General features: G+C 40.0%; 1 protein-coding gene across 2 annotated transcripts in view; it reads left to right on the top strand.

Moving 5' to 3' along the window:
* Positions 1-15934, top strand: part of Dct (dopachrome tautomerase) — a 96348-nt gene that overhangs the window by 58601 nt on the left and 21813 nt on the right. The window contains exons 2-6 of one of the 2 annotated variants that reach the window (XM_004870853.3): positions 7255-7554; positions 10014-10114; positions 10842-11008; positions 14163-14342; positions 15619-15754. In XM_004870853.3, the coding sequence (XP_004870910.1) occupies positions 7255-7554; positions 10014-10114; positions 10842-11008; positions 14163-14342; positions 15619-15754 (884 nt within the window). Of the gene's footprint in view, positions 1-7254; positions 7555-10013; positions 10115-10841; positions 11009-14162; positions 14343-15618; positions 15755-15934 lie in introns of those variants that run through there. The other variant, XR_002391239.2, reaches the window with a different exon arrangement.

The following is a 15934-nucleotide window of genomic DNA, read 5'->3' as shown; positions in this document are numbered from 1 at the left end:
TTTCTTTCTCCTCCCTTCTCCTCCTCTTCTTCCTCTTTCTCCAGCTCCTCCTCCTCCTCTCTTTCTTCATTTTCTGTTCCTCTTCCTTCTCTTCCTCCTCTTCCTTCTCCTCCTTTTTCTTCTTCACAACAAGGTCTCACTATGTAGCCCAGGATGGCTGTGAATTTGCTATCTCCATGACTTAGTCTCCTGAGTGCTAAGATTACAGGTGTGTGCCACCACAGCTGGCTTTTTCTTTTTAAGGATGAATAACATTCCATTTTGTTTACGAACCAACTTTGGGTAACTCCACTTAGGTTGGCTAGATGGTCTTTGAGTACTGGAGCACCAGACTAAGTCCTTGGAGGCTGAGCTGGGAAGTGGCTTTGTGTGTGCAACAGTCATCTTGTGGTATGTCAAGTGTCCCAAAGGAAACACATGCCCTTCAATTTTCTTCTCCTCCAAAGAGTGAGCTGCTTGGCTTCCTAGGATAGCTTCTCATGGTTTGCAAGTAGTTGTTCAAATTGAAACTTTATCTTGAGCCTCCTAAAGACCCTCCCTTCTGGTAGCCTTATAATTCTTTTGCAAGTGGAGGCCCTTGGACTCCCCGAGGTCATCCAGAACTTAAGGAAGAGGAGTAGTGTAGCTTCTGGCAAGAAGACTAGCGATGAAACTGAAGTTTGTTGCTTCATTGGGCAAATAAATACTCCACAATGTCTATAATCATGAACTTGGTAAAAGAAGTTTAGCCTAATAAGTAAACAAATTTTAAAAAATACAGGCTCTGGGATTAAAAAAAAACCCTTCAATTTTATGCTCAAGTTCTCTGTAGAGAACTTCTCTATTGTCTATAGGGATAAATTGAAACAAAAAGAAATGATTAAACTTAACTGTCAGGAAGAGCTAAATTTCAGAAGACTTTGGCATTAGCCATACGCTCTTTAAGGCTTACTTGCCACTTGGCATTTATGAGATTATGCTGGGCCTAACTGTGTCTTTGTTCTTTTGAAAATGTGGGATCCAAATAGTTTTTGAATGGTTGGCTGAGAACTTCTTGTTTGTACAAGTGACTAAGTACCTCCATTTTCCAATCTCTAAAATGGGGATAATGATGAAACCACACTTGTAAAATCTTTTTGAGCTCTGCAGATGAAAGGATCTATGTAAGTATAAAGCATTGTTATTAAAATAATAGAATCTCTAATTAAAAGGAATAAGCTATTTAGAGTTCCTTATAAATTCACTAATCGGTGGTCGTTAAGCTTATTTAGTCTAATAGCTTTTTGAGGCTGACCTGATGTAGCACATGTAGGAACGTGTAGTGTTCAGATGTTCTCACTCTCTTTATCCCTGTCTTAAGTAGGTAGAGGACTTTGACGCTTTAAATATAATTTTTGCTAGAGGACATGTGCAGTGGTAGATAGATTGGTATCATCTATTTTTCTCTTTCCATTTCCCAGTAAGATAACTATCCCTGCTAAATTTCCCAACATCTCATATATATTTTTTTTACTACTGATAGATTAAGAGAAATAAAACTCGTGTTAAATTGATGTAAGATACTATCAGGAAATCTAAATTGAAGAAATGGGCATTTTGTGTGCTAGGTTTCATTGTTGCTGTTTTTCAGTCGTCTTCAACATTCTGACAAATTCTATAGTAGACCAGGTCTGTGAGCCGAAAAAGCAAAGGCTCCTGGCTGCAAGGCTTTGGCATAGTTTCTCTGAGACATGTTGGAAAAGGAATTCTTTTAACTGAATGAATCTTTGGGTCACAGATGAGCTGAAATCCAGACAGATGCTTTCTTATTGGTACTTACACATTGTGTTTTGGGGCCAACTCTGGTTTCACTAAAATTCTGGTTCAACATACAGTAGTTGTAAAGCATGTTGGATCCTGGTCAGGATATATTGCTTTGTTCTTTGTTATCCCAAGGAGCATGGTTTATTCCCATTTCCACTTTTCCCACAGCTAGACTTGGGTTGCTATTTCATCGTGCACATGTTCTTCATTTCCACTAGACTATGGCATTGTGCCTCATTGATATTTGTATCCCTTAATGCCTTTAATTTGATTTTTAATTTATTCCTTCATCAGCCAACTTTGACTTGGCACTAATTTATATTAGGCCCTTTGTGTACAGAGAAAGGGAAAATGGCATGGTTTTTAAGATGTGCACAGTATAGTGAAAAGATAGCTATGAAAACAATCGCTGTCCTATTTGATGATCAGTGGCTAATAATACGAGCAGTAATCACACTTAATATAGCACTTACTCTGCACCAGAAATCGATCTATGTGCTCCATATTAATGTGTTTGTTTTCTTAAAAACTCTATGAAATACAATTCTTAAAAAGGCTCTGAAAGGTCAAGTCCAAGGTCATCAGATATGGCAACTTGTTGGGACAAACAAAAAGCTATGAGAGCACAAAACACATGATGAGATTTTTTTTTTTTTGGTACCGGGGATCAAACTCTGGACCTTGTACTTGCGAGGCAGGCGGCGGAACCACTGAGCTAAATCCCCAGCCCTGTAAGTTGAGAATTTTAAGAAAGACATTAGTTTTCTATTCAGAAAACAGAACAAAATTGGGTCCAAAGCAGAGACTCCCCATATTCCCCTCTTTCCCCAGACCCAGCCCTCCCGCCATCAAGGTGCACCTAGTTTTGACCGCCTTTAGATAGAAGACGTGGAAATAAATGAGGGAAGCAATTAGTTATTGATAATTTGTAGTCTTAAAATCTATGGCATGAGTTAGGGATTTACTGTTTCCACAATGAGATCCCCAAAATAATTTTATGTCTTTAGATGTAAAAATGTATTGAATTTAGTGTTATAAGATGCAGATGTGTTATTTCTCAGCATTTTATCAAATATTTTTTAGAGCTGTTTAGATTCACAGCAAAATTGAGCAGAAAGTACTTATACTGTTGTCCTACCCTATACCTCCTTCAGTCTTCCCTGTCTACATCCTGGCCTGGAGTGATACATTTGCTGCAATCAATACACCTATCTTGACACATCATCACCCAAATGTCTTAGCATTTTGAAACAAGACATTACTCTCTTGTAGGGAGGATATTGTACATTTACCTCTAATCATCTGACCCTAGTCTAAGAAAACAGCGGAAAGTCTGACTGAATTCTCATTTGGGTAATTAGCATTCTTTAGACACACTTTTAAAATTTATTTATTAGATTTTTATTAGTACCTGTTTGCATTACATAATGTCTCTATTCCTTGTGTGGATTTGGTATGTGTAACAACATATTCCTATTCCTTTTTGCATCTCCTTCCCCTCCTATTCTGACTCCATCTCTTGGTCCCTTCCTATTTGAGAAAGATCTATCTCCTATTAGACTTCCTATTATCTGTCTTTTATTTTGCTCTTTATAAATAAGTCAGACACACAAACTTAGACACAGTATTTTTTTTTAAATTTTATTTATTGGTACACTTGAGGTATACAATATAATGACATTCACCATTGGAAATTTGCACCTTTACATAGTCTCTTTTGGTTCTTATTTTTCCCCCTTCCCCTGCCCTCCCTTCAACCCCTCCATGCCTCCCTATTTACAAAGACTTTGTTTCCATTTTTACATTTTCTCATATTAATTCCATTCCCTTCTTTCCTTTCCCCTACCCCTCCCACTTCCCCTTCCCCTTTGCCCCTTTTCTTCCTATTTCACATTATTTACTATACCTTTTAGTCCTTATTTACACTTTCAGTTTCTCACACCAGAGAAACTATTCGGTATTTACACATGTGTGTCCTATTTATTTCACTTAAGAGTATCGCCTCAATGTGCATCCATTTAGCTATAAATATCTCTAATTTCTCATTTTTATGACTGAGTAGTACTCCATTTTATTATAAACCCCACATTTTCTTTATCCAGTCACCAGTTGATGGGCACTTGGGCTGTTTCCAAGTTTTAGCTATTACAAACTGTGGTGCTATGAACATGGGTGCACATATATCACTGAGGTATGATTCTTTTAATTCTTTTGGGAAGATACCCAGCAGAGGAATAGCTGGGTCAAATGGGACTTCCAGTCCTAGTTCTTCCAGTCCACAGTGGTTGCACCAGGCTACACTCCCACCAGCAGTGTTCCTCTTTCCCCACAGCCCCGTCAGCATGTTATTGGTTGGTTTCATGATAGCAGCCATTCTTTCTGGGGTGAGGTGGAATCTCAGCATTGTTTTAATTTGCATCTCTCGAATGACCAATGATGTTGAACACTTTTTCATATGTTTATTTGGTATTTCTTCTACTTTGTCTGAGAAATGTTTGTTCATTTCAGATGCCCATTTTTGGATTGGGTCTTTAAATTTGGGAGGTCTGAATTTTTTAAGTTCTTTATAGATTCTAGATAGTAGACCTTTGAGGAATAGCAGGTGAAGATTTTTTCCCACATTGTGGGTTGTCTCTTCACACTGCTGGTGGTTTCTCTTGCTGTGCAGAAGCTTTTTAGTAAGAAGAGATCCCACTTGTTGATTGTTTGTGCTAGTTCACCGGCAACTGAAGTTTTGTTCATAAAATATTTTCCTACACCAATGTCTTCAAGAGTTCTGCCTAACCTCTGTTCCAGCTGGTTTAGCGTTTCTGTTTTAATATTTAGATCTTTAATCCACTTTGATTTTAGTTTAGTGCATGGTGAGAGATATAGGTCTAGTTTTAATCTTTGGCAAGTTGAAACCCAATTGTTCCAGCAGCATTTATGAAAGAGGCTATCTTTCCTCCAGTGAAGGTATTTGGCTCCTTTGTCAAAGATGAGATGGCTGAGTGTGTCTGGAGTTGTTTCTGCATCTTCTAATCTGTTCCACTGGTCCTCAGATCCGTTTCTTTGCCAGTACCATGCTGTTTTTATCACAGTAGCTTTGTAGTATAGTTTCAAGCTGAGGGTTGTAATACCCCCTGCCATGTCTCTCTTGCCTAGAATTGCTTTTGCTATTCTGGGTCTCTTCTTGTTCCAAATGAATTTTTGGATTGTTTTCTTAAGGTCCATGAAGTATGCTGCTGGGATTTCAATTGGGATTGCATTGAATCTAATAGCAGTTTTGGAAGTATGGCTATTTTCACTATGTTGATCCTTCCTAGCCAGGAGCAGGGGATGTCTTTCCATTTTCTGATATCATCTTCAGCCTCTCTTTTCAGAGTGCTGTAGTTTTCAGAGAAGAAGTCTTTGATTTCTTTTGTTAGATTGATTCCTAGGTATTTCAGTTTTTTGGATGCTATTGTGAAAGAATTGTTTGTCCTATTTCTCTCTCAGTGAGTGTTTTTCGTGCAGAGGAAAGCTATTGATTTTTGTGTAGACACAGTATTTTTAACATCTACTTTCAAAAAATGTCATATTTCCATAAAAGCCATGAGAATAGGTGATATGTTTTAATGAAAGTTATTTTAAAAATAGATATTTTAGACTTTTAGTAAAATAGCCTGAGGGAAAATAAATAGATTCCAAGTTCCGTGAAACCCAAAGCAGCCTTAAGGGCATCTGATGTTATAGTAGTTGTCCAGCAAGTATTTGTGAAATAAATACCATATATTTAATAGTTTCCCTCCATCATTCAATATAAATTTCAGTATTTCACTCAAATTATTAGAAAACACAAATTTTCAGCTGGAAACAGTAAAATTTTTCTGTTTAAATTTTTTTTACTTATGAGACAGGAAAATACAAATAATTGGCTTTGTAAGAGTAATAGCAATATTTTGTATGTTACAAAGAAGCAGAGAATGCACATAACCAATAGTTATATTTAATTGTCTCTGTTGTATTTTTAATGAAATTTTCCTTAGCCATCAAAAAATCCCTGGGTTAATAGAAAGGAAGCTCTCCTTTCTTTATAGAGTATAAAAATGCTGATTGTTTTGTTTTCATGCTGTTTGGAACTCCCTTCTCTTTTTTAATTTTAGAGCCAATAACCCCTCTCTCCTACAGCCATAGTACTATCCCCAGCATATCACCCCCTGAGGAATGAGGTCCTGGTTATGCCCAAAACAGTAATCCACAATGCTAAGAAGGAAGAACAAAGCCTCGGAATATAATGATTTAGTCTGGATGGGAATCAGAGAACGCTCAGCTGGGTATCACTTGTGCTCCTCCCTGGGCATTGACAAAGCTGTGGCACTAAGTCACCGACAGCAAAAGCCTTCAGTGCTTTGCACCTTCGAGTCATCGAGGCAGCGCATTCACTTCAGAACCTGCCAGCCATCACTGATTTCATTTTAACGCTCTCTCCCTTGGGAAATAAAGCAGTATTTTTAGAGTTGGAGCTCACCTGAATTCCTGAAAGTCAGCTTTTTTACCCCGCACTCCCCTTAGCTTGGTGTATTTTCTCCTTCTCTAAGTCAGTGGACTGGTGTGTGCCAGTCCAGAGCTGTGTGCCATACAGGAAGTCCCCGGGGGCTGCTCTGCCCCAGGTTAGGGTGTGGAGAGGATGTAGGAAGGGCCGGCCCTCTGCTACGCAAGAGCACTTGTGTTGGTTTGCAAGCGCCCCTCGACCAATTTGGAGTGGTTTACACAATAGAAATTTATGTCTCTTGGTGCCGGAGGATGGACGTCTGAGATCCAGGTGTTGGCAGGTTTGGTTTCTTGTGAGGCCTGAGTTCTTGGCTAATAGAGGCTGCTATCTCCCTGTGTCTTCACCTGCTCTTCCCTCTGTGTGTGTCTGTGTCCTTGTCTCTTCTTCCCATAAAGACACCTGTTACACTGGATATGCGGCAAAACCCATGGGTTCTTTTTGCCTTGATTACCTCTTCAAAGACTTGCTCTCTTCATCCGGTCACATATTGAGGTACCAGGGATGAGGAGTTGAATGATACATTTTGAAGGAGATACAGGTCAGCCTATTATATTACATCATGAATTAATGTCCTGTTTCTTTGCTGGAGATATTTTTAGGGAACTTTCTAACGCTCAGTACACTTGGATTTTAACAGGAGACTAAGGGAAGGAAATTGACTTTTTTATATTTTTGGCTTTTATAGCAGAAGTTTATTTCCTCACAGCTGTGGAGGTTGGAGTCAAAAGTCAAAGTGTCAGGCCCCAAGTCGAAGTGTCAGAAGAGTGGCTTCTCCTGAGGCCTCTCCTGGACTCACTTCCCTGGTATCTTTCCAGCATCTTTCCTCTGTGTGACCCAGGAAATTGGTTTTCTTTGCCCTTTGTGTTTTCCTCCATTCCACCCCAGAATTCCAGTTCAGCAATGTCTTCCAAACTACATAACACCACTTTTTCTTCCACCTTTCCCTGTGTGTACACTAGGAAACTTTGCTGGCTATCACTGTGGAGACTGCCGGTTTGGCTGGACTGGCCCCAACTGTGATCAGAAGAAACCACCTGTTGTCCGGCAGAACATCCATTCCCTGACTCCACAGGAGAGGGAGCAGTTCCTGGGCGCCTTAGACCTCGCCAAGAAGACCACACACCCCGACTATGTGATCACCACGCAGCACTGGCTGGGCCTGCTCGGGCCTCAGGGGACCCAGCCACAGATCGCCAACTGCAGCATTTATGATTTTTTTGTATGGCTCCATTATTATTCTGTGAGAGATACATTACTAGGTGGGTTTTCCCCTTGGCTTAAGGCATGCTATAATAGGCTTGTGATTGGGTTGGGGAAGGGGGTGGGAAGTCATTTGACACAGGTTAATTAAGAAGAGAGCAACCTCAAGGCAGGGTTACGTTTGTGAAAGTTGCAGAATTGCCAAATTCTGTGACTGCCCGAAGTCACAAGGGAGAAGTTTCTTCCTGTACACACTGTAGACACTTCAAATGTTCTCTCCTCTAGTTTATGTTCTTGGTTCAAAGTCTAAACCGTCTTCCATGGAACTGTTAATCCTCAAAGGCATGAGTTGGTGAAGTGGAAGCAAATTCCTTTTGATTCCAGAAAAAACTACTTGTGAATCTGGCTGTGGCAGCCCTCTCTGACCTCTCCTTCAAATTAGAAGAATTAGCTGAACTGGGGCCAAAGCACATGACACCTCCTTGCACAGAATTAGAGTGTTTGTGTTGGAAGTGCGTGTACCATAAAACTCACATATCTTTAGGCCTTTAGCTAAGTGCCACTCAGGCACTGCTAGGTTTTTTTCATTCTATCATCGAGGAAAATATAAGGTAGCCATAACCATTTAGTTTCTCCTGCTTAGCTTTTGGACCATGGTTTTGTTGGATGGTTGAGAAAACAGTGTGTTGTAGTTACTTTTCTCATTGCTGTGACAAAATACCCAACACTGAAAGTTAAAAGAGGAAAGATTTACTTAGCTCACAGTTTGTAGAGGTTTCAGTCTGTAATTGGCTGGATCCAAGGCAGGGTGTCATGGCAGAGGCACATCACAGAGGAGAAACAGTTCATGGCAGGCAGAAGGCAGCAAAAGCAAGCAAACAAGTCTGTCTTTTATATCTTGTCCAAGCTACCTAACCTTAGGGTGGGTACCACTCACATCCTTAATCCTAGCACCCTTGATCCTAGCATTGCACAGTGAATCAATTCCAACATCACACACCCTAGATCCAGCCACCTCTGAAAAAGCCCCACCTGTGACCACATGAGTCTTTGTCGGGGGAGACATCTAGATACAAACCATCATACAGTGAAATGAAAATGTTTCTTAAGAAATGTTGAGGATCCTTCTAGGTCGTAAAAATTGGGGCTGGCTAAGACTTGGAATGAGAGGTTGTCTGCTATGCAAGTCATTAATCAAACAGGTCCAGCTTCCTGCTCAGTTAGTTATCAGTTGGGGAGAAGGCATAGGTTTGTTCTAGGAGAGTTTGAAGCCATTCTAGACCCTTCTTGTAGCTCATGGCACACTTGGCTAGCCCTGCAACTGTCCCTCCTTCTGGCTTCTCTTGTTGGGGTGAAGGTGAATAAAGACATTGGGCTCCCTTGGAGTAGTGATATTCTCACTTTGTGTCGCCCACCCTTGTGTTTATCACTTGTTCCCACCCCTTCGATTTCCCCTCGTTGTATTGTTGGAAGAACTTAAAGCCTTGCTCCACAGGAAAATGTTAAAAACAAAAACAAAAACAAACAAGCCCTGCATAGTCAACTGCAGACAGCAATTGAGCTCTCAGTCTGGGTTTTTTTAAAACCTGCCTCACAGGTAAGCATCTGTCTTTCTTTATCAATACATAAGGAGGCTCTTCTGGCTATCAACCTTGACAGTGTCCCTGTCATCACTCTGAGGAATTTTTGCTTTATGAGAGGGGAGTCTCTCAAGAGAAAAAGAAAACTATAGTTTCTGGCCATATCTGGGAATTAAATTTATATTCATGTCTGTTCAGCTTTCTGAAGTTATTATAGGTATTTTGAAAAAGAACTAAAGTTAGCAAAAGTTTCTACATAACTATCAAAAGCTGTAATGAAAGGGGGAAGAAGGATGGAATAGGCAGGAAGGAGGGCATTAAATTGCCCAAAGCATTTCACTAAAATTGCCATTTCCAGTGGCCAGCCAAATTGGTTTGAATGTATTTTTCTCTCCTCTGAGTTCCGTGGCCACGCTTGTCAGCCAGTCGTTGTAACAGATTGATGGGTGAGCCAGAATCCATGGAAGTTCTTTTTGGTTCTATAAATGCTGCGTTAGGACTAAGTGCTCTTGAAGTTTATATTGCTAATTAAACTTTCCCTTAAAGACTGAGGAGAGGTTAAAGAATATCTTTTAAAAATCTATGTCATTTAGGTCTTAACGGGCCGCACTCTTGAATACTCTATTTCGTCTTAATGAAATGGCTGTTTAAAAATTAAATATGTAGCGAGGGTCTTTATACAAAAACTGACTTCAATTTTCTGGCTTGGTGCTAAAAATCAGACTTTTGAGAGTTGAAAGTGGTTTTATCCTAAAAGTGCTAGTTGCTTCTGAAATTCTTTAGTAATTTTTGTTATTGTTGCTTTTTTTTAAATAATTTTTTTTAAAGAAAAACAAAACACCCTGGATTTATTAGCTGCATGGACATATGGACAGATAAGGTTTAACATTTTAAATATTCTGTTCTGTGATCTCTAATAAGTTGCCCAATTGCTTTAGGACCGGGACGCCCCTACAAGGCCGTAGATTTCTCACACCAAGGCCCTGCTTTTGTGACCTGGCACAGGTATCATTTGTTGTGGCTGGAAAGAGACCTCCAGGTTGGTCAAAACTATACATTTGGTACTTTTAATTAAGAAATATTGTGTATGTTTAATGAGTACTGTACAACATGGTATTTTAATGGACTTAGCTTGGTATTCATAGTAAAGTGATAACTATAGCCAAGAAAATTAGCATACTTAGCATCTTGTGTGGTTACTCTCTTTTTTGGTGTATGTGTTAAGAGTAAAATCATTCTTTTGGCAAATTACCAGTGCATAATACAATGATATGAACCATAGTCCTCATGTTGTCTATTAGAACTCCAGAGTTATTCATGCTGCCTAATCAACTTTGTACATTTTGATCTACATGTTCCCTTCCCACTTTGGCCCTAGCAAGCACCAGCTTATTCTTTGCTTCTATGCATTTGTTTTTTAAATTTCTCATATAAGTGACATCATGCAGTACTTTTCTTTCTGTATCTGGAAGATTTCACTAAGCATAATATCCTTTAGATTCACCTTTATTGTTGCAAAATAGTCAGATTTATTTCTTTATTAAGTCTGGACAAGATTACTTTCTCTCTCTCTCTCTCTCTCTATATATATATAATATATATATATATTATATATATATATATATATATATCTTTATTCATCCATTGGTCTGGAACTTTTAATCTTGCTATACCTTGATCCGAACATACATCAGCCTGTGCCTTATAGGCTTTCTTGTTGCATTTGATGAGCAAATTAAATGACGGGGCCTGTCCTTTGCTTTTAGCGCCTCACTGGTAATGAGTCCTTTGCTTTGCCCTACTGGAATTTTGCCACTGGGAGGAACGAGTGTGATGTGTGCACTGACCAGCTTCTCGGGGCAGCCAGACAAGATGACCCAACTCTGATTAGTCAGAACTCAAGATTCTCCAGCTGGGAAATTGTCTGTGACAGGTAATGGCATATATACCCTGGTGGAGATCCACGACTGTCTTATGTCCGAGAGATGGAGAACTTACTTTATATTTCTGTTTCTAATGCACACGAGGTTCTCTTAACATGTTTCTGGAAACAGTTTTCTTGTGGGAGCTGAGATTTTCAAGATTCTAAACCCTTTAATGAAAATAAATAGATAAATCAGAGTCACATGTGTAAATTGGGTATGCTCAGCCATCATTTTGAGATGAAGCATTTCAATATTAGTAGTTCCTACATTCAGCCAGACTTTGTCAAATACCAATCATTTCCTAGGTGACACAACACTGTTGGGAATACAGATATGAATAGATACAACCTGCCTTTTGAATATCATTCCATATGTGCAATAGATTCTCTGTAATGAATGGTCACTCAGTGTAAGGAGTATTATGAGAGGTGTATGTGCAAAGCCAAGAAGAGACAGGACAAGTCGGCAAGGGGTGGAGATGAAGGCTCTGAGAATGAAGAAAGCACAGGGCTCAGCCAGGTGTGGGGCAGGGAGGAGAATGGGGGGGGGGCAGAAGTGCTCTGGGTGGAGGGAACCTCATGTCCAAAGCTAGAAGAGTCTCTGCAAGCAGCCAGGGATGGCTGGACCCCAGGATGCTGGAGAGTTGGAGGGGTTGGAATGTGGCATCAGAGGGCAATGATTGCTGAACCCCTACAGACTGCACGAGCAGGCAAGTGGCCCACAGTCCCAGAAGGGTCGTGTCCCCAGAGATGTCTTGAATTCGGTTCTTCTTGCAGACACAATACAGTAGCACCTCACTGGTACCCTGAGAATAAATTCCAAGACTCCCAGTGGATGCCTGAAGTCTCAGATAGTACGGATCCCTGTTTACATACCCCATGTTTTCCCTGTACAGATGCACCTGTGGTAAAGTTCAATTTATAAATTAGGTCCACCAAGAGAGTAATGATAACTAACAATAGCATAGAACAATTACAACAGTGTACTGTAATCAAAGTTATGTGACTGTGATTTCTGTCTCAAAATATCTAAATCCTCAGTGTGCTGGAGTAATGTTTTCAGGTCAGAGCTGACTGCAGGTAACTGAAACCATGGGAAACAAAAGCACAGATGGGGAGCCATTGTATCTCAGAAAAGGATTCCCCAAGAAGCTCCTCTGCCTTCCCTTTTCATTTCGTAACCCCGCTGCTCTGCTCCCTGTGCTGCATCTTTAGGTGGCTCCAGGATAACGAGTCCCAGCTCCACAGAGTCCTCCCCTCCTGGCTCCTTTAAGACATCTATCTGAGTCTGGGAAATATGAGTTCTGAGGGGCCAGGTTCAGCCTCAGGACCCTGTTCTCTTCTTTCTTTGTTTTCTTTTTTTTGTAGTATGGGGTGTTGAACCCAAGGCCTTGGCACTGAGCAACATCCTCAGCCTTGTTTTTATCTTTTATTTTGAGATGGGAACTCACTAAGCTGATAAATTGCCCGGGCTAGGATAGAATTTAGGACCCTCCTGCTTCGGCCTACACCAGCTGATTCCATCTTCTCCAGCCCTTGCATTTCCTATCTTGATCAGGTGAGGAATCCACAAGTGGGACATCCTTCCTACTTTATTTGTGACTTCACTTAATCCCAGAAAGTGCCATATCCCATCCCATATGAACAGGGCGCGTATGAAAGACGTGGCTAGGATCATAAAAGTGTAGAAAGTGTCAAATTGGGCAGGTTTTAAAAAATTTAGAACATCTCCAAGCCTTCCATGCGTTTTATTATTATTCCTCAAGAGGAACCTCAATGTATCTGACCCTAAGACTCTTATTTCACAGACCATCTCACTGCAACGCACTTTGGGAGATCCTGCCTAGAGGGCTTTTTCTGGCCTTGCGCTGAGTCCTGGCCTCTTCCTTCCTTCCTTGTGTGTATGCTGATTCCCTTCCCACATACCCCTCACCCTCCAGAGCGCACACAGCGGCATCTTTAATATTCTGTCTCTCTTGATGAACTAGTGCTCTGATGATGGGACTCCAGGCCACCACTGGCTCATAAAATGTGTTTTACGGGCATGGGACCTTGTCCGCTCCACCTTTACCACGTAATTATTGTTACCCTACTGCATATATATATATATGTGTGTGTGTGTGTATATATATGTTTTATATATGTATATAATTTCTTCTTTTCCAAAAATTAATTATTATTTTAGTTGTGTAAATTAAGAAGCAGAGTGTGATAATTCAATACGGGTATTTAGTATGTAACGATCCAGTCAAGACAGTTCACACTTCCATCTCCTTGCATGTTAAAACATATTTTTTATTAAAGCATGTTGGTAACACAGAATACACGTACCAATTTTTCTCATCCTTCTTTCTGTCCCTTCCCCATTTTCAGGAAATTCTAATTTTCATCACACCCTCACTCAGTGATCCTCAGAACCAAGTACACCTTGGAATCTCTGGAGAAAAACACACATTCCATGCCCCACTCCTAAGAGCCTCTGAGTCAGTGGCTGTGGGCTAGGTCCTAGCAATCAGTGTGGGTTTCTAACCAATGCCCAGCTGATGATAGTGGAAAATTAGTATATACATTTAACATACCTTGATCAGTTTTAACTCCATTAAAATTTTTATTCATGTTTTTCCTGTGTATAATTTCTTCTGTTTTTATGCTGAGCTTCTGTTGCCTGCAACTTGCCTAATGTTTTCCTAGCCCCTCAGAGCCACTTCTGCTCAAACCCTTGGCTCAGCACAATACATGCCACCTTATTCTCCCTTCATTTGCTCCACTGTCAAATGCACATAGTGAGTCATCCCTTTGCCTGAAAATCCTCTCATTGTCTTAGTGATGACATGATGGTATGGTAATTATTATCTATGTATTCCTGAATTCATATTTTGTGCATCCTCAATTTTGGGACTTCTCAATCCATAATTACTTTCGAGGGCAGTATTTTTACCATGTATTTTTGACTGTTGTAAAGTAGAATTTTACCATGACTCTCTATGGCCTTGATTGGTTGGCTTGGCCTGAATTTAAGGTACCATCCATGAGTTAAGACTTTTTTTTTTTTTGGTACCGGGGATCGAACTTGGGACCTTGCGCTTGTGCGGCAGGTGCTGGAACCACTGAGCTAAATCCCCGGCCCAAGACATGTTATTTTTAATCTTCTTATAAATATTAGCTTGGATGACTACAACCAGCGAGTCACCCTGTGTAATGGAACCTATGAAGGTTTGCTGAGAAGAAATCAAATGGGAAGAAACAGGGAGAAGTTGCCAACCTTAAAAGATGTCCAAGATTGTCTGTCCCTCCAGAAGTTTGACAACCCTCCTTTTTTCCAGAATTCTACCTTCAGCTTCAGGTTGGTACTCTGAGTCTGAGGTCTTTTACAACGGCTTTAGGTTTTTATGCTTGTGGTTGTAATGGGATGAAAGAAATCCAGGCTTTAGGAGATATCTGCAAGCTAAGTAATGGAGAGGTGCTTAATCAGAGAGATTAACAAGGGATTAGTATTAGAGAGTTATCATCCACCCACTAACTAATAATGTAGCTTTATTATCTTTTTAACTTAACAGTTCAAAACTATCTTTTGTATTTATAATTTATGGACACATGTAAGTATAGTTGTTGGAACCATTAAACACTTTTAAAAATGAATACTTTAAATAAGTGCTGAGAAATGCCAGTTCTCCTTATTGTTTCTTTCTTATTACTGTCTTTTCAGTATTTACATTTGAAATATATTAGCCATAGATCTTAATATTGGGGTCTGGGCTCAGAAATACTGCAGACAAAATTCAACTCAAATTATAGCCCAGCCCCGACAACATAGTATCCAGACTTTAATGAGCAGCTATTAATTTTCTTCCACCCTAAAAAGACTTAAAGCATTATAAGAAATATGCGTACAAATATGATTTTAACTAAGATAGATGGGGCTTCCAAAAAGGAGCAATGGATAGATTCATGGTCTTTCCCATGAATCTCTCTTGACATGATTCTCTCTTGACTTTGTGTAAATTATACAAAGTGTATGCAGCCAAGGACAGGGGAGGTGAACTCAAGTGCTTCCTCCAGTGATTTGCAAGGTGTGCTTAGATCTGAGGATCACTCAGGTAGGGTGTGGAGTATTAGAATTTCTTGAAAGTAGGCAGAGAAAAAAGAAAAGGATAAGGGGAATGTTTAGATGTGTTTGTAATTCCAAGTGTATTACAGCCAAGGTGAAGGGCAACTTGGTTGAGATATAGAAATATAAAATTATAAATTAATTTAGAAAACATCTATTGATCATAGACCATGTGGTGGGCAGGATACTGAACCCTGGAAATAAAAATATGGAAGAAAACAGACACTAAGAACATGAGAGACAAGTATGGAGCTAAATAATTGTCATATAGTAACCAAAAGAGATAACATTTAACTTCGCAGATAAAGGTGTAACCTTGATTAAGAGTTCCTTCCCCTTAGAGAAGATAACCATTGAAAGTTGGGGCTAATTCTGAATTAATTAGCTAAGGCAGTCCTTCTCATATGTTGACCCAAACTCAGATCGGAAGAGGACTTTCTAGGTTGGAAAAAGGAAGTAGAGATCTTTCTCCTTCTTTGCCTGTTGTCACTGACACCCTGGTTTCTCTCAGGAATGCCTTGGAAGGGTTTGATAAGGCGGATGGGACGCTGGGCTCTCAAGTGGCGAGCCTTCATAATTTGGTTCACTCCTTCCTGAATGGGACAAGTGCTTTGCCACATTCAGCTGCCAACGATCCTGTTTTTGTGGTACGTCCAGCAACTCACAATAGATGAAGAAGTTTCTAGATGATATCTTGAATTTATTTGTTGCTCATTAAGATCAAGGTTTGGTGGTAGTTCATTCTCTGTGTGAACAATGTGATGTATGCACGTATAAATTAATTTAAACCTCGCTACAGCTAGATAGCTTTTGAAGCCCCTAGTTAG

This window comes from Heterocephalus glaber, unplaced genomic scaffold, assembly GCF_053883595.1.
Source record: "Heterocephalus glaber isolate CG9 unplaced genomic scaffold, H.glaber_assembly_v1.0 deba00001577, whole genome shotgun sequence".
In the NCBI taxonomy this organism is placed as follows: domain Eukaryota; kingdom Metazoa; phylum Chordata; class Mammalia; order Rodentia; family Bathyergidae; genus Heterocephalus; species Heterocephalus glaber.
Note: the sequence above shows the minus strand (reverse complement) of the source record. Positions and strands in the feature narration are given on the sequence as shown.